The 19,660-nt window shown below is 35.8% G+C and overlaps 1 protein-coding gene across 1 annotated transcript in view; it reads right to left on the bottom strand.

The window, feature by feature from the left end:
• LOC122005710 (protein ZINC INDUCED FACILITATOR-LIKE 1-like) overlaps nucleotides 1-19,660 on the bottom strand; it is a 99,541-nt gene that overhangs the window by 10,581 nt on the left and 69,300 nt on the right. The window contains exons 14-15 of the mRNA XM_042560846.1: nucleotides 13,492-13,536; nucleotides 13,256-13,344 (exon numbers count right to left, since the gene is read on the bottom strand). Coding sequence (XP_042416780.1) covers nucleotides 13,256-13,344; nucleotides 13,492-13,536 — 134 coding nt within the window. The remainder of the gene's footprint in view (nucleotides 1-13,255; nucleotides 13,345-13,491; nucleotides 13,537-19,660) is intronic.

Here is a 19,660-nt window from a genome sequence, read left to right as displayed (position 1 = left end):
CTTAAAGTTCTCAAAACAATTCATTATCTCCTATCTTAACAATTGTTTCATTATGTCTAATATTGTTAAACTTAAATTTTATATATTCTGTCTTTATTCTACTAAGCCTAAAGTTTTTCAATTCTAGTTTAGTATTTACTCCTTCATGTATCTCATCTTCCAAAACAATATATCATTTGCAAACAACATGCATCACGATACTGCATTTTGAATGTGTACAGCGAATTCGTCCATGATTAGTGTAAAACGATAGGGACTTAGAGTCGATCTTTGATGTAACTCTATCTATATTAGAAATGCTTCAGTTAATCCGCCTAAAGTATTCACTTTGATCGTTACATCCTCATACATATCCTTAATTAGTTCAATATCTACTAACACATCTCTTTTCTAGAATTCTCCATAAAATTTCTCTTGGGACTCTATAATAAACTCATAACCCCGTACATATCCTTATTGAATGTGTTCTTTTTTCTTAAAAAACGTATTAGTTAATGTAAGGTCATATGCTATCGTAAAATTTAATATAGTTTTCCCTTGTTCATTTCTTGTTCTAAACTCATAACTCCATGCATCCTCTCATATTCCACATTTTTCACTCTAACATACTCATTTAGATCATCTCCTATTAAAATCATTTCATTTGACGAAATGTTTTGTAATACTTCATCTAGGTCGTCCCAAAATCTTGATTTGGTATCTTCATCTAATCCTACTTAGGTGCATATATGCTAATTACGTTCATAGTTTCGTTCACCACTACTATCTTGGCAACTATAATTCTATCTCATTTTCTAACTATTCCTACAACTTCATCTTTTAACAAACTATGTACAACAATACTCATTCTATTTTCTGTTTTACTCTTTCATGTGTACTATAACTTAAAACCTCATTTCTCTATCATCTTTGTCTTCTCGCCTACCCATTTTATCTCTTGTACACACAAAATACTAATTCTTCTCTTAATCACCGTATCTACTACCTTCATTATTTTACGAGTGAGGGTTCTTATATTCCATGTTCCAAATCTTAAACTATTAATTTTCTTATAATATTTATTTTTATCCAACCTATGGTGTGAGAACTCTTGTCTATTCAACACTACACCGCAACGTGAATTCTTGTATATTTAACACTACACCCGAGTTCTAGATATGTCAAACTCTACAACTCATTCCTTTCGGAGAACAACCTAACATTAGCACAATAGTTTAATAGATTCATTTATTGAACATTTGTCATAGTTTAACGCTGGCTAGCAACCTAACACAACCATCCTCCTTTATCCGAGCTTGGGACTGACCATGGCAGAGTAATTCGTTATGGGCAGAGTTTGATAAAAGAAAATAGTTGATAAAATTTTGAGGATTTTACTAAAAAAATTTTAACATGTTATTGTTATTGAGGAATTTAAAGACTTCTCTAAACTCACTATGTATGAACCAATGGGTTCCCTTAAAGCTCATGAAAATTAAATGGCTAAATATGAACCAATAGAGCAAGCCCTCAAATCCAAGATGAATGTGATAGGAAGCAAGAATGAAGACCGACCGAGATAACTAAAGTACTAGCATCGGAATTCCAATTCAAGAGGTAATTCAAGAGGCAAACATTGGAAGAAAAATCAATCTAACAACAATGATTTCAAACGATGCCATATATGCAAAAAGAGCAATCATGAAAGCAAAATTATTGGTTTAGATCATATAACAATTGTAAAGACATTGGCAATCCTTACATCAATTGCCTAAAGAAGTAGAAGAGTCAAGCCAACTTCACTAAAAATAATGAATTCTCAGAACAATTGTTCTACTGTTGCATGAGTATACAAGAAAATCAAGGCACATGGTACCTTAATAGTCGTGCAATCATCATGACAAGAATGAAGTTCAGTTTTATCTACCTCGATGATTCATTTTAATCCAAAGTGAATCTTAGAGATGGAAAGTACGTGAAGGTAAAAGGTGATATCACTATAGTTTAAAATTTCTACCCATATTGGAGTTTCGATTTATGATCGGAACGATATGGTTTCAGTACTATATCATGGCATGTTGATATAGTTTTAATATTTTTTAAATATAAAATATATTAATTAAAAATAAAAAAGTTAACTTAAATATTTAGAACAATACAAAAATAATTAAAAAAATATATAGGATTGTTGCTCCCCTAGGGCGACCTCGGTGGATCACAGCACCTCCGCGACCCCATGGAGGTCACTGCAGAATGACACCTCCTCGACCCGACGAAGGTCCCTTGGGATCGCAACGCCTCAGTGACCCCATGCTGGCCCCAAGTGCCAGTGTCAATCAATTGGTTGAAACAGGTTATATGATCACATTTGACAAAGATAAATGCAAAATTATTGACAAGAAAAGGGATTAAAAGAAATAACTATAGTACCTATAATATCAAATAAAGTGTTCCCAATGTGTCTCATAAAGAAAATTTGGTTTTGAAATCTAAAGTCATAAATGAGTCAAAGATTCTCATGGAGAGCTATAGATCCATTGGAATTATTGCATGGATATATGTGGTCCAACTAGAATTTGTTCTTAGAATAATAGAAGATATTTTCTTTTGTTTGTTAGTTGATGATTATTCAAGGATGATGTGAGTCTATTTTTTAAGCAGAAATTTAAAGTTTTCTCTAATTTCTTCAATACATGGCTTATGTTGAAAGAGAAAGGCTTGAGAATAAATCATGGAGGAGAATTCATTTAAACACCATTTTGGAACTATTGCAAAGAAAAGTAAAGAGGATGTTTACCGTTCGACAAAATCCTCAACAAAATGGCATTACGGAGTGTACAAATCGCAACATTGTGGAAATGGTTTGAAGCAAGGTTTAAAATTTCGACTCGTGCTGAGATTTATATATATATATATATATATACACGTGTGTTTATTATATATAATTTAAAAATAAGTTGTATATTAATTTTATGTACCTTCAACATACTTTTCTTAAAACTTCCAAAATAAAGGATAGGTAATCTAAAATATTTCCTACACGTAAAGATCAGATATTCATATCAACAAATATATGTATTTCATATCTTTAGGAAGTAAGAATCTAAAAGTAGAAAGCTAAGTATATTAATATTGGTTCCAAATCTCAAATTAATTCTAAGATTTTGTATTTTTGGTATCTATAATAATTATATAAATTAACACAAAATCCTAATTTATATATAATAATTATATAAATTATTTATTTATTTATATAATTATAGTTAATAAATATTCTAAATATATTGCATTCTAAAATCAAATTTAGTTAAAAAATTTATATATTTTAAATTTTCATAACAATTAAATTTTTTAGAATTATTTATAAAATTTTAAAATTGTTTTAAATATTTTTTATAAAATTTTAATCTATTTTTATTTTATAAAAATAATTTAAAGTTTGATTTTAAATTATATAACTATATATTATATAAATTATCTATTTAGTTACTTTAATTTTTTATATTTTTTTATAAAATAATAAAATAATATATTATAATTATATTAATTAATTAACAGTTTATTTAATTAATTATTAATTTATATAATATATAATTATAATTTATATAATAATTAATTATAAATTATATATATAATATATGGATTTAATTAAAACTTTTATAAAACCTTACTTTTCCTCAAAACTACGCGATTCCTACCGCCTCCTCCCCTTCCGCACTATTCACCTCGTCACGCAATCGCCTCGTCGCCGCCTCGCAATCGCGCAATCGCCACACCGCCGCTCACCTCTAATCTTTTACTAGTGATCTCTCTGATGCTTGACAACATAAGGCATGTCACCCAATTTACTTCCTTCTTCCCTCTATTGTGCACGCATGACACACACGATGACGAATGCAAAATTATCGCGTGCGTTGTGTCGGTGTCGGTCCTGTGTCATAACAGTAAAAACTGCTCGTTTCAAGCGGCATGACACGATATTTCATTTCTTGATTTAAAGTATGTTGAAAGTCAAAAGTTTGTCAAACACTTACTACGCAAAAGCTATTAATACAACTATACACCTTTTGAACACATCTCCAACAAAGGTTGTCCAACAGAGACGCTTATGAAGCATGGTTCCAACAAGAACCAAGGACGGATTATCTTACAATCTTTAGTTGTTTGGCTTATTATCATATCTTCCTCAAAACATAGAAAAGTTTGATGGAAAAGGAGAGAAACACACCTTCATTGGCTAAAGTGATCATTCCAAAATGCTACAAGTTGCATAATCCCAACACTCAAGAGTTGATCATTTCAAAGGATGTGATTTTTGATGAAGTAGATGGGAATGGAAACACAAGGAACTGGATTCACAACTAACACCTCCTCAAGCTAGTGAAGTCACTCATTTGATTTCTCAAAATCTAAAAACTCCAAGCTCTTCATCATCAACAAATCATTTGGTTTTAGATACAACGACTCACAGTCAAGAAAGACTCGTTCATTGCACGAATTATATGAAGCATGTGATGTTGTTTTTGCTATTAGTGAGCCCTAAAGCTATGAGGAAGCCATCGGAGAAGAAGTTTGGGTACAAGCCACGAATAAAGAAATGAAGATGATTGAGAAGAACCACACTTGCCAGCTCATTTAAAAGCCACCATCCAAAGAGATTATCGGCTTAAAATGGATATTCAAGACTAAGTACAATGAAGATGGCTATATTCAAAAGCATAAAGTTTGCCTTGTCACCATGGCATATACTCAACACTTTGGAATTGACTTTAGCAAGACATTTGCACAAATCACTCGTATGGAAACTATTCTTACGTTCATGACTCTTGCTACTGAACTCAAGTTGCTAATCAACTAGATGTTAATCAACATTTTTGAATGGAGAAATTGAAGAAGTATATATCCAACAGCCACAACGATATATAATTTTAGGCCAAGAAAACATGGTGTATTGACTTCAAAAGACTCTTTACGGGTTAAAGCAAGCCCCACAAGCATGGAATAGCAAAATTGACAATTATTTTCAAAAAATGGATTCTAGAGAAGTCTAAGTGAGCCATCATTGTATGTGAAGACGAGTGGTACAACAAATTTCCTTATAGCATGCATTTATGTTAATGATCTGATACATATGGGGCAATAATATGATGATTAAACATTTTAAGAAAGCCATGATAAGCCAATTTGAGATGACAGATCTAAGGCTTATAAGATATTTTCTTGGGATGCAAGTGAAGCAAACAAATTGGAGAATATGTCTCTCAAGAAAAACATGTTTATTGAATGAGGAAAGTCAACATGACTTGATGCAAAGACTCTTATACTACTATTGTAGTCAATGATAAGTTTTAAAAAATGGAGTAAATAAGGTTGATGAGATTATCTACAAAACACTTGTTGGGTCACTCATTTATCTCACAAATACAAAACCGGATCTTGTGTATCCTGTTAGTGTTGTTTCAAGATTTATGAGTGAACCTACCAAACTTCATCTTATAGCAGCTAAGCATATTCTTAGATATGTGCAAGCAACTAATAAATATGGAATTATATTTGAAGCTGATGAAGATAATAAATTGCATGACTCGTTTGATTGGGTAGGTTCAATAGACAATCACAAGAGTACATCAAGCTATGTTTTCTTCATAGGAACGAAACTTATTTCTTGGTCATCAAAGAAGCAAAACACTATGGGTATGTTGACTATCGAGGCTAAATATATATATCAACATTTGGCATAATGTGTGAAGTTGTTTGGCTGAGGAGAATTCTCAAGGATATGAAGCAAAATCAATCTGCACCAACCATACTCTTATGTGACAATATTTCTTCCATTGCAATGACCAAGAACCTTTTTTCATGGTCGTACAAACTTTATATTAGACTAGAGATTAAGTAGCATATATCTTCACCAAGCTAATTTCAATTGAAAAGTTTCTCAAGGATATGAAGCAAAATCAATCTGCACCAACCATACTCTTATGTGACAATATTTCTTCCATTGCAATGGCCAAGAACCTTTTTTCATGGTCGTACAAACTTTATATAAGACTAGAGATTAAATAGCATATATCTTCACCAAGCTAATTTCAATTGAAAAGTTTCTGTACTTACGTGAAAAGCTTGGAGTGCTAGATCTCTCAAAATTAAGAGAAAGTATTAAAAATTAAATTTTAGATTAATGCATATGCATGTATTGTGTGGTTTCATGAACCTAGTAAATGATGACCAAATTAATTTGGTATTAACTAATGTCATTCTAGAATTATGTATGTGTATTTATAAGATTGTGGTGGCTATGCCACAAATATGCCCAATATCAGATAATACATCAGATTTTTTCTTGTTTTTGTCCTTATATGTTTCTTCTTTTTGTTGAAGAAGGGTCTAAACATTGGATAATATAATCCAATATAACTAAAATTAATTTATTTACTTGATAATATAACCTAAGGTATATTACCTATTAATCTAATGCCATTTATAATATATATAACATAGTGTCATGAATCTAACCCCAACTCAAGGTATAATATAAGTTATGTACATTTATAGAACTTATAATATAACCCCTAAAAATTTAGATGATACAATATAGGTATAATATAACTTATAGTCTAAGTTATATAATTTATAAATATAAGTTCCACAACTTATAGACTTAATTATTAACTTAATACCCTAATTGCAGTCTCTTTCCTCCAATGAGCAAATCCACCTTCCCTCTCCCAAGCTGGGTCATCTTCCTCCTACCCAATGATGTGGGCATGAGACTCCACCTTCTTGCATGATGCTGTCAAGTTCAAAACTCCCCTCCCTTATTGTGGAAATGTCATCAAACTCCTATTCCTCCTCATGCGCAACACCATCAAAATGTGTGATGCCATCAAAATCCTCTACCTCTCTCCGTGATGTGTGCTACCTATGACCAATAAGAGGCAAGTAAGCTTCCTCTGATTCTTCCAAAGAAGTATGGCAACTTGGACTCAATGTTCATGTATCCATGTGGTGTCATGTCAACATGGGTATGAGAAAGTTATCACAGACTTCAAGTAACAAAGCATATAAAACCTAAATGAAAGAGTAACATCAAGTGCATGATGTTATAAGATCGTTGATGTTTTCTTTTCTTAAAACTCATTAAGGACATAGCTAGGTATGCATGTAGTAAGTCCAAGAGACCAAAATAAATTTCACAGACAATAAATTGAAACTAACTGACCTTGATAAAATGAATTTGGAATCAGTATTAAGTACAAAATATTGCAAGATAGGTTGGTTTTATGAGTTTTTAGCCAATATCCTATTGATAGGAGGCTTGATAGACTAGGTTATACCTTGAAACACCTAGTACTGGTCCAAAACCCTATTTTAAGATTTTAAGAGAATTTTTGTAAAAAATTTAGTTGGAACAAGAGGAGGTTGTGGGTTCCTTCACCCAAGGCTAGAGGATAACTTAGAGAGTGTAGAAACCAAAAATACCAAAGTCCTTATAGAGAAAAGGTTTTCTTTTAGGCAAGAACTTTTGGTGGAAATATTAGACGCAGGTTTTCTTATTTTCTCTATTAGTATTGAGAGAGGAGTCTAAGGTGTATTGAGAGAGGAGTCTAAGGTTGATTAAAAGGTTCATATATAAGGTGTGACTAGTGATTTGTCTAAGTTTCATTGTACTTTTATTATCATATGATATATACTTGATTTCTTAGTGGAAGATTCCACCATCTTTTTGTGTGTTATGCATGGAAGATGAAGATTCCACTATGTGGATTTTAGGTGGATGAGATTCCACATTATAAAAATATTAGATCTTGATCTTGTGGGAGTGAGGCTAAGGCACTAGATCTAAGCACTACTTTGAACCTACAAGGTTTTATATTTGATGTGCTGATTTAAATAAACAATGCTAAAGTTGCCTTTAACCCAAACAAGTGGTAATTGGATAATTGTGATTCTAATTAGTAACGGAGCTCAAGTTGTCAGATGTTTAGCTGGTGTATCAAGGGCTGATAGTGGATGACACAATTAGTACAAGAGACAAGTGATACGAGGATAGTAAGGACTTTAAACAAATATCAAAGGGTTATCTATTTAAAGGTTACAATTTCCCATCATCAAGAACAAGGATGCCAATATATGGACATAGTAGGGATTGCTTGGAACTCAACTTTGAAGAAAGAAGAGCCAGCCATCATATATGAGATAGAGCGATTGGGAGATGGAGCAAAAAAGATTCAACATCATCAAGATTATGTCTGATTATAACTACACATAAAGTTGTATATTCAGTGGCTTGTCAGACAACCACATTTATCGTCATTAAAAGATGAGATGAGTGTTCGAGTCATGTCATAGTTAGATCCATGATTAGAGGAGCGTGTATTGGTTACATATGGCAGATCTCTAAGACTTAATGAAGCCCACAAAGATATTCTCGAACATTGTGGATGAATTAACTAGGTTGTGGGCAAGGATCAAAATCTGGAGCTGTACCAAAGTTTCGATGGAATGATATTGTTTCAATATCGTGCGGATGTTTCGATGCATAGTGTTGGTAATGGATTGGAGTTAAAGAAGCAAGGAGATGAAGAATAGGAAGGAGTCTATGCTGAGCATGATTTTAAACCTTATATCATTTTGGGCGAAACAATCTAAAACATATCATTTCGGTAAATTACCGAAACTTGATACCACTAAGCATAGGCAATGTCTCCTACTTTTACTTCATCTCCTTTCCTCCTTCAACCTCCCATCTGTCACTAGCACCTTACGTCACACGATACTGGAATAATATTTTCAAGTCGAAGACTGAAACTATGGCACAACTCTAGATTTTGAACCTTAGCGCCAAGTGGTATTGAGTTTCAATGATTTACCGAAACGATACATTTTGGCCATTTTACTTTGCACGGTACGAGATTTCAAACATGGTTGTGAGAAAATCTTAAATAGCGAAGTTGGCTCAAAAGTTGATTATTTTGCTATATGATTTGTCTATCTTGTGGAGACTCTCCAAATTGGCAGAAGAAGCAAAGAAACAAGATAATTACAAGAGGTAACAAATGAAGCTATTGCTATATGATGCTTGGACAAAGAAAGGTAGTCATTGTGTCAAGAATTCAGCACTGCAGACTTAGATCCAGCATATGTTTAATATATTTGGAGCTTCAAGTGCAAGGCATTTGGCCACTATAGGAGGGGAGGGAAATCCTAAGAAAAAGGCACACACTTAGGGCAATATGACAACTGAGGCTAAAGTCATTGTTGCTCTTGTCCCTTTTGGAGGAAAAGAATGTAGTATAGTATTTGGATTCAACTTTTTTGCTGTGTGTCTAAACTAAAAGAGTGGTTTGAGACATTCAATGCAAGCATGACTTCAAGCATGAGTCATTACTCAAGGTGCAGGCCCAAGACATCACCATAATTAAACTTAGTTACATAGGGACTTAGGGATTATGCAATAGATCTTTGTTCCAAAGATAAGGAATTTGACGTCACTAAGCCAATTAGATTTAGAGGGTTATCATTACAAGTAGCTAATAATAGGAAGGTTAATTATTGTTTGCAAACATACTAAGGACACATGAGGTATGAGGTGTTAAGCATGTCATGTGTTTAGATACCTCATGAGTTTAGACAGGTAAAATGGAAAATCTTTCAGTTAAAAGAGTAACTGAGACAATTTAAGCTTATAAATGCAAGCAAGTAATCCAACTAATGAAATAAGAGTCATTTAAAGTAGCGAAAATTATTTTCTAGAATTATGTAAACCAATGTCCAAAATCTTGAGATATATCAGAGTTTCATTCTTTCAATGAAATGATATTGTTTCAATATCATGTTGGCATTCAAATGTATAACATCGATGCTGAATTAGAGGTGGAAGGAAGAAGAAAATGAAGAAGAAAAAAAGAAGATAAGACAACTATGCACATAAGTTCGAAGTTTGTGTTCCTTGTAAAATTGATATGGTTTTGATATTATCTTGTATGGACACAAGCTACAAAATAATAATAACATTATCTTAATTCATCTTGATTTGTATTTGTGTTATAGCATGTAAAGGGGTTTCAACTGTTGGCATAACAAGATATTCATCGACATAATTGCACAATAACAGGAGATATTGCGTGCTAAATATTATCAAATTTTTGTAATATATCAGAATGTAAGTTTTGACCATACCACCCAACATGGTATGAGATTTCAAACCATGTAAACCAATCTAATGATGAAGTTGCAATGAGATTTAATCAATGGGGGTCATCCTTGCATTAAATATATTTATAAGTTCTCTTTGCAATGAATATTGGATCAAATCCATAGTGTTGCAATAAAACCAACTTTGATAGGGGCCTCACTTAAAACTCCTTTCCCTTTAAGAACAATCAAAATGCAACCTTTTGCTACAAATAAATGATTTAATATTACCAGAGAGAGGGAGGCTTCTTTTGAGCTTGTTCTCAAAGAGGCTTTAGTTGATAGAGGTGTGGCCTTTCTTGTAGAGGGAAACCATTTAGGTCTAGAATAGAAACCTAGTTGATCTTGCATATAGTCATTGTAGTGACTGGGAATTGCAACAAAGAGGATATATAATAGGGCCTCTTAGGTGGGTGTCATTACGTAATGCGGATGCTATGGTTTAGGGGTGGGCAACTAGTGGTTTTGTTGTCAGTTGGGTTAATGCACAAGGCAGTGCGGAAGTACTTTCGATAGAGTTTTGAGTTGGACCCTTTCTTGCTCTTGCTTGAGATTCACAAGCTAACACGCTAAGAGAACTAGTAGGTGTTAATAGTCCATCCTTCATGCAATTGTTTTCTTTAAGGGAAGGAGATGCATACAGGCCCGGTTTAAGACATAGGCCATTAAGGCCTAAGCCTAGGGTCCCAATAAAATCGGGGCCCATTAGATTACAAATCTTTGTTTATTATTTTAAGGCATTAACATTGCAATTGCATCATGCGGACCATGCAATGCTACTTCAATTCCCAGCCCCATTTAGACCTTCCATTGGGGCCATTATGGTTACAAATATTTGTTTATTATTTTTATAAAATATTTAATTGCCAAGTCATTAATGTTGCATGGGGGCATGCAATGCTGCTTCGATTCCTGGCCCCATTTACACCTTCCACCTATGTCTTTAATGGCTACAATTTAATTATACATTTGTCACTTTCCACCATATTTTGTAATTAGACCACACTAATTTATAAGACCCATTACCTAATCCAATGAATATCAAGTTCCTATGTTCTTTGTCTTCGGTGCTTGACTGCGCATTTGGCTTTGATTGGGACTCTTATTATTTTGTTCTATTCTTCTTCTCGAGGATTCTGCAGCTTTGGAGGGTGAAGGTCTGAAGGATATCTACAAATAGAAACTGCACAGCATAAATCAGGTTTTATTGTTCATTTAATTTTAAGCAATTTTATTTTGATAATAGTAGGGACTTATATTTTCTTTATTATTATTATTAGAATATAAATATGTCTACTAAAAAAATATGATTCAAAATCAAAACTCAGAAAATAATACAATTGAAAATTTAAATAAAAAACTAATTAAATCTTCACCATAAGATAATACTTCAGGATAAAAAAAAATCGGTCAAGAACTTGATTACAAATCTAATTCATCAAATATTAATAAAGAAAATAATAGTAATTAAGAAGAAGAAGAAGAAGACGATGACGACTTAATAGATCAAGAAGATTAATAATTTTGTATTGCAAAAAGCTAGAAAACTAATATTTTATATAAAAATCTATTTTTCAATTAATATTTTATTTTTTATCATAAAAATTTTAAATCAGCCGTTGTCGGTCCCAAGTCCGAATGAAAAGGGGTGAGGGAAAATTTTGATTTTTTAAAAAATATATTAAAGGCCTAAACAATTTTTTTTTTTTTGCTTAGGGTTTCATGGAACCTTGAGACGACCCTAGATGCATGCCTTAGGAGTGTAATGCATGGGGTGCTCTATGGCTGATGTACATAGCAAGATGAAAGAAACTCGATGAGTTTGAGTGTAGTGGATCTGGCTATGAATGACAATGGCAAGTCTTCTCAATCTCCACTTATTTGGCTATAGATCCCTTTATGTAGAAGATGAATGGAACATGCTGGGTGGAGTGGATATGACAATCAAAAGGCATGTGGGGCCAGGATCTTCAACAAAGGTGTTGTGGTTCGTTAAGTGGAGAAGCAGACGACTTTATTGACAAGAATCGTTATAGTGTTGTAGTGGGATGGGTGATAACACGAGTTTACCATGGATGGGGAATCACAAGGCTTCTAGCAACACTAAGAGAATGACGTTGATGATAGGTCTCTCCTGAGCAATAGGAAGGTGATGGTCTCGAGCATTCGCGCCAATGTAAGAAGACAATAAATCTCATCTGAAAAAAAAAAAAATCTTGATGTTGCAAGCTATGGAGAGAGAAGATCAACAATAATACCAAGCAGGTCAACAAGGAATAAACAAAGATGTCATGGGTAAAAAAAGATGGAGGGCGAGGATTTGAGTTCATGACTTTTACACTAGGGGACAATGCCAAGTCACATTGAATGTGTTGGGAGACACAACAAAGATGAGAACTTGTATAACCAAATTAAATATCCAACCCTGATACTAATTGATATAGCACCCAGAATAATTCAACTCAACAAAGAGAAAATATTATTAAACTAGAAGTTGAATATTATATGAGATTCTAACCTCTTTTATAGGATCAAAATAGAACCACATAATCATAAAAAGGCTAATTATCTCTCTAAAAATTAGAATATACTTTTGATGGCCTAATTTATTGCTAAAGAATATCACAAACTTTAAACATCTCTTGACAATAAAAAATTTCAAATTTTTAAACATTATTCTTTTAAAAACATCTAAGTTAATACCAACATTCAAGCAGTATTAAGCATCTTACTAAGAAAGAGTTTTGTTGGTTTCCACAAGATGTTGGGCCAATATCCTAGCATCTACAAGCCAAACTCCAAGAGGAGTTTAGACTTTAAAAACATAGGTTATGGTCCAGTAATAGGAAAACGGGGGCTTTTGTGTGCTTTTTGTGAGGATTCATTTGGAGCACGAAGGGTTTAGAGAGAGATTGGAACGTTCAATTTATTTTCTCCATCAGCTACTATTTAGATAATATTTCAAGCCTAAGATGACCAAATTTTCTATTGAGGATGACTTGCAAATAAATATTTTCACTAAGCTACATGGCATCTTGGATTCACGCATCAAGTATTTTCTTATAAGATTAGTACTTACATAGCACCACCAACAGCTGGAGCAATTGCTTTAAACAAGGACATTGCAGTCATTGCTATGCCATTTGCAGCACCTCTTTGTTCTTGAGACTGTAATAATTTGTGATATGAGAGCATCATGTAATGCATAAGTAATTAAATGGTTCAATTCTATACTGGCTAAGTTTTCAAATAAGAAAACAAGAAAAATTTAGCAACATTCAGGAAACATATATATGAATTATCTGAGAGAATTACCACAGCATTGTTTTGCAAAATGAACAATCCAATTATGATAGATACCTGATAAGACAAGGAATTACTTATGATCAAACAAGGAAAGTAAATACTTACAATTAAAAATAAGTTTAAAGAATCTCACAACAATCCTACCTAAAATTCAAAAAGAATAGAAATTACTTTACACTTGCGAATTGCAAGGTGGAAGTCACATTGTTAACAATAGGATTGAGATGATTAACCATTTATATAGTGTCCCTCAACAGTCTTATATAATGATAATTCAACTCATGCAACGTTATGGACAAATGTTTGAAATAATGAGTTGTGCTGCACAACATGACTGAAATATTTTGTTTCATTGAAAGATTGAGACACAAAAGTATGCAACATAGGGTTTAATCACCATTTCTCTCATGATGGAATAGTGTCACCCTACTCAGTAGAGCTAGGTAGTACAGTCATTTGCCTCAATCAGCATGAATATAAACTATACAAATTTGTTCATAATGACCACAATTATTTTTTTGGTCACGGGAAGAGAAGAGAGAGGGAGAGACTATAAACTCAAAATCAAGGAGAGCAGACATTTTGGTCCAGATGAAATTGTTGAAGGCTTAGAGCATTGAAGGAAGATTCACAGTGGATGATAGGTCGAAATCCAATGGCATTGAAAGAGAAGAACAAAAAGCAAGGTAGTCGAAGGGAATTTAACAAAGTTTCGGGCCTTGCAAGTGGTTCAGTTTGGCAAAGGGGGAGAGGGAGCGAAGAGCTGCATAGAAATCACAAACATCTCACGAGGATAGCCCCATCCATGTGGGATGCATTATATACAATTTAATATATTATATATATTATAAACAGATATATGTTATATAATATATGTTTTATGCATATATAATATATTTGTTATATTATATTATATATTTGTTTGCTTATTTTATATAACTAATAAAAAATTTAGAGAATACAACAAAACATATATACATAATCTTATATTATTAATTATAGACTATATTAATTAATATAATAATTAAATTATATAATAAATTTTAAATAATATAAAATATTAAAAAACAATAATTAATTTATGCAAATTTTATCTAATTAATTAATATAAAGAAAAAAAATATTATATGATATGATTGGGTGCAACGCATGCTTCAAGCAACATCTTTTGTTAGTTGATATTCAGAAATTCCAAAGTTTCTTAAAACAATTCATCGTGCAATCAAGGAGCAACAAAATGCAAAGAAATGTGGAATACAAAGAACTAAATGTGAAAAGTTTGATAGACGAACTTTTGGAGAACCCATCTACAATGAATTTGAAAGATGTGGCAATAATATTTTTAGCTACTCTTCATGCATCGAGCTGAATATGACTATCGTTTAACAAATATGGCATGCTTATGTGACAGCTAGTGCTAGTAAAAGTGGCTCAATTGTTGCTAATTCATCTGAAATCGGGAGAGAAAGCGGACTGGACATGTGGTTCTTCAGTTGAAGGGAAGAAGACTTCGAACTAGACTCCTGGCATATCCTTCCTCTCTGCGCACACCAAAGAGAGAGCAAGGGAATGTTAGAACGAAAACCAAGGAGGGGCTCGCGCAAGAACTCTGTTCAAGTCAATACGGTAGCCGAGCGAAAAGTGAAGAAGATGAATAGTAGATGCGTGTGCGTGATGCAAAGTCTATAAAATGCATTGCGTACCTCGCCACCGGAGAAGACCTCCTCTTTTTATACCATACCACCTCTCATAACCTCCGCAATAATAAGATGACCAAAAATATTTGTCGTCAAAAGATATCGAGTAATGGAAGGTGTACAGTCTGAAAGATGTACAGTCATCCTCCGAGGAATTTTCCGTTACATATATATGAACAGTCTTTTTTTAACTTCCGCAATATTGATGAAAGGTATATGGCTACCCTTATAAGAAGGTTTCATTGCAGGTATGTATCAGAATATCAAAATATTCCCTAGTAAATAGCTATTATTTTCTAACAGGTTGTTGCAATTCCCTAACAATGTTGCCCCCCGGAGGCAGTCCGATCGATTGTATGCGTTAGAATAAGTAAAAGGGTATTTGTGTCTTTTGGTGTATATCTTCTTTTCTATATAAAGGTCTAACTCGTGGGGTTCCAATGACACGAGATTTTAGATTTTACTTTAAACATGGTATCAGAGCGAGGTTAAAACCCTAATTTCTTTCCTCTACCCGCGTCGTCTCTTTCTGCCGAGATCTTCAACGGCGCCTTTCTCTTCCGCAAGCGCCTTTCTACCGCGCGAGTTCTCCAGCCGCACGAGTGCACCTTTCTCTTCCGCAAGCGCCTTTCTTCCGCACTGTTCTCTCTTCTTCTCCCCGACGCCCGACGCCCGACGCCCGACGCCGGAATCTCTCTTCTGCGATTTCTTCCGCATTGTTCTCTCTTCTTCTCCCCGACGCCCGACGCCCGACGCCAGACGCCGGAATCTCTCTTCCGCGATTTCTCCAGCGGCGACGGACGGCGACGAGTGCTGCGGGCTGAAAGTGACAGCGGCGACGTTCCCTGTTCAAGCTCAACTCTTAGGCGGCAGGAGAAGAATCGGTGGCGACAGTGAGGTTCCGTACATCCTCTACTCCGGCAGTGGCGTTCCAGTTCCTCCCCGTCCATCAGCAAGCTTCGAAGAGTTCCTGCTGGAGTAGGGCATCTCCGAAGAAGCTTCTGCATCTCATCCGACCCTGCTGCGAGTTTTCCAGTGGCTGTTCTCATTTCCAGATTCATCCGATTGGGCAGAAGAAGCAAGCGCAGTCCGGTTCACAGTTCTATTCATGGCTACATCGGGCGCCCCAAAGCCAGATACCTCAATCTTTACCAACCATATTACTGCACCCCTTTCTTCCGAGTAGTTGGATGGTAAAAATTATATCTCCTGGGCATCTCACATTGAACTTTGGTTTGTTGGATAGGGATATGAGACACATCTCACTCAAACTGAAGAAGATGTTCAAGACGCCGATCGTCCTCTGTGGAAGAAGGTTGACGCTCAGTTGTGTTGTATTATCCGAGCCACCATCCATTCATCTCTTAGGAATGTATTCCGTACTCACAAAACCTGCAAAGCTGTTTGGACACAAGCTCAACAACTCTTTACAAACACCTCTCGGCGACTCTATCAAGTTTGTGAAGATCTCATGACTATCCTCAGCGCCAATCAGATTAAGGATTCAATGTCAAATTATCTGGGTTCAGTTTCTAACCTTCTTTGTGACTTCAATGAACTGCTCCCACCTGCGGCTGATCCTGTTGAAGAGCTTGAAAATCGAAAGAAATTTTTTATGTCTTTGGCTTTATATGGTCTGCCCACAGATTATTCTCATGTCCGTGACCAGATCCTGGGCAGCCCCACAGAAGCCACCATGGAAAACACCTGGGCGACTCTTCTCCGTGTCCCGGCCAAAGTCTTGACGATGCCTTCAACTGTTCCTGTTGACTCGTCAGCTTTGGTCTCTCGACACAAAGGACCTCCACCTCGCAAGGGTGGCAAAGGACGCCCTTGGTGTGATCATTGCCACCGACCGGGACACACGATTGATAAATGCTGGAGTCTACATGGTCGTCCTCCTCGTGCTGCTCAGATTGTTCAGAGTTCTGTTGCTCCTTCAGCTTCCACTTCACAGTTAACACCTGATTCGACTTCAACACCTTCCTATACTGACTTTCTGAAATGGTTTGAGGATCGACAGGCTTCGGGCTCCACTGCTACCATTGCAAACGCTGGTACTTCCTTTGCTGGCATATCTCGTTCTTCGAGTCCTTGATTCTAGGGCCACCGATCATATCACTGGTAATAAATCTCTTTTTTCCTCTCTCACTACTTCTGGTAATTTACCAATGGTCACCATGGCCAATGGTTTCCAAACTCAATCCCAGGGTATTGGTATTGTTCATCCTTCTTCATCTCTTTCAGTTCATAATGTTCTTTATGTTCCCGACACTCCTTTTAATTTATTGTCGATAAGTCAACTTACTCGATCTCTTGATTGTGTCATTTCTTTTACTAACACGTCTGTTTCCTTACAGGACCGGAGTACGGGGAGGATGATTGGCTTCGGATGTGAATCTCATGGCCTATATCGACTTCACCAACCCTCTTTTGTTGGTTCGGCGGCGGCATCTCCACTTCTTATTCATGCTCAGTTGGGACATCCAGGTCTTAATAAGTTGAAACATTTACATCCTAGTTTTTCTCATTTAGAGTCTTTATCTTGTGCGTCGTGTCAATTAGGTAAGCATGTTCGTAGTTCTTTTTCTCCTCGTATTGAGAGTCGGACTATGTCTCCTTTTTCTTTGGTTCATTCTGATGTTTGGGGTCCAAGTCGTGTTTCTTCTACAATGGGGTCAAGGTATTTTGTTACTTTTATAGACGATTTTTCCCGTTGTACATGGTTATATCTAATGAAGGATCGTTCAGAATTGTTTTCTATTTTTGAATCCTTTTTCCTTGAAATAAAAACTCAATTTGGTACTTCCCTTCGAACTTTGCAAAGTGATAATGCACGCAAGTATTTGTCTACTCAGTTTCGTACCTTCTTGACATCTCATGGTGTGCTGCATCGCACGTCATGCCCTTATACCCCTCAACAGAATGGGGTTGCAGAACGCAAGAATCGTCATCTCCTTGAAATCACTCGGACTCTTCTTCTCCATTCTCATGTCCCTCATCAGTTTTGGGGTGATGCGGTACTTACTGCGTGTTATCTCATCAATCGCATGCTTTCATCCACTTTCCGGGGTAAAATACCTCATCAGGTGCTTTATCCACATCAGTCCCTTCATCCTCTACCACCTCGGGTCTTTGGTTCTATTTGTTTTGCTCATGCTCTTGATCCTGGCATTGACAAACTCTCTCCTCGGTCTCATAAGTGTGTCTTCCTTGGGTACCCACGGTCTCAGAAAGGGTACAAGTGTTATTCCCCTACTCTTCGTCGGTACTTCATCGATGTCACATTCTTTGAGTCGGTTTCTTTTTTTGGTCCTTCCGCTTCACAGGCCGAAGTTTCTCCCACTCCACCTGCACCAATGACTATCTTTTATCCTCCGGAGGCGCCTCTATCACCTCCTGCCTCGTCTCCTCCTTTGCAGGTTTATCAGCGTCGTCCTCGTTCTGCTTTGCCGCCGACCAACACTGACACTGCTGTGGGCACATCTGTGGAGCCAAGTCCTTCGTCATTTCCTCCGGTCCCATCTCCTGACTCTGATGTTCCTATTGCACTTCGAAAGGGTATGCGTTTCACTCGTAATCCTTCTCCTCACTATGTTTCTTTAAGCTATCATCGTCTTTCCCCATCCTATTATTATTGTCTGTCTTCCCTGTCGTCTGTTTCTGTTCCAAAGACTGCAGGTGATGCCTTTGCCCATCCAGGATGGAAACAGGCTATGCTTGATGAAATGAGTGCCCTACAGAGCAGTGGGACTTGGGACCTCGTTCCTCTACCTCCTGGGAAGTCAGTGGTTGGTTGTCGATGGGTGTTTACGGTGAAAGTTGGTGTAGACGGCACGGTTGATCGGCTTAAGGCTCGTCTTGTCGCTAAAGGCTATACTCAGGTATTTGGATTGGATTATGGCGACACCTTTTCTCCTGTTGCCAAGATGTCTTCTGTGCGTCTTTTTCTGTCTATTGCTGCAATTCGCCATTGGCCCCTTCATCAGTTGGACATCAAAAATGCATTCTTACATGGTGACCTGCTCGAGGAAGTCTACATGGAGCAACCTCCGTGTTTTGTTGCTCAGGGGGAGTCTTCTGGTCTTGTATGTCGCTTGCGGAAATCTTTATATGGTCTCAAGCAGTCACCCAGAGCATGGTTCAGTAGATTTAGTACCATAATTCAACAATTTGGCATGACTCGAAGCGAGGCTGATCACTCTGTTTTTTATCGCCACTCATCTACTGGTTGCATCTATGTAGTGGTTTATGTTGATGATATTGTCATCACAGGTAATGATCATCTTGGAATTTCACAAGTAAAACAACATCTTTTCAAACATTTCCAGACAAAAGATCTCGGCAAACTCAAATATTTTCTAGGGATAGAAGTGGCACAGTCTAAAGATGGGATCATTATATCCCAAAGAAAGTATGCAATGGATATTCTGGAAGAAACAGGAATGTTAAACTCAAAGACAGTCGACAATCCCATGGAT

Source organism: Zingiber officinale, chromosome 7B (genome assembly GCF_018446385.1).
Source record: "Zingiber officinale cultivar Zhangliang chromosome 7B, Zo_v1.1, whole genome shotgun sequence".
Lineage (NCBI taxonomy): Eukaryota > Viridiplantae > Streptophyta > Magnoliopsida > Zingiberales > Zingiberaceae > Zingiber > Zingiber officinale.
The sequence above is the reverse complement of the archived record's forward strand: the minus strand, read 5'-3'. Positions and strand labels throughout refer to the sequence as shown.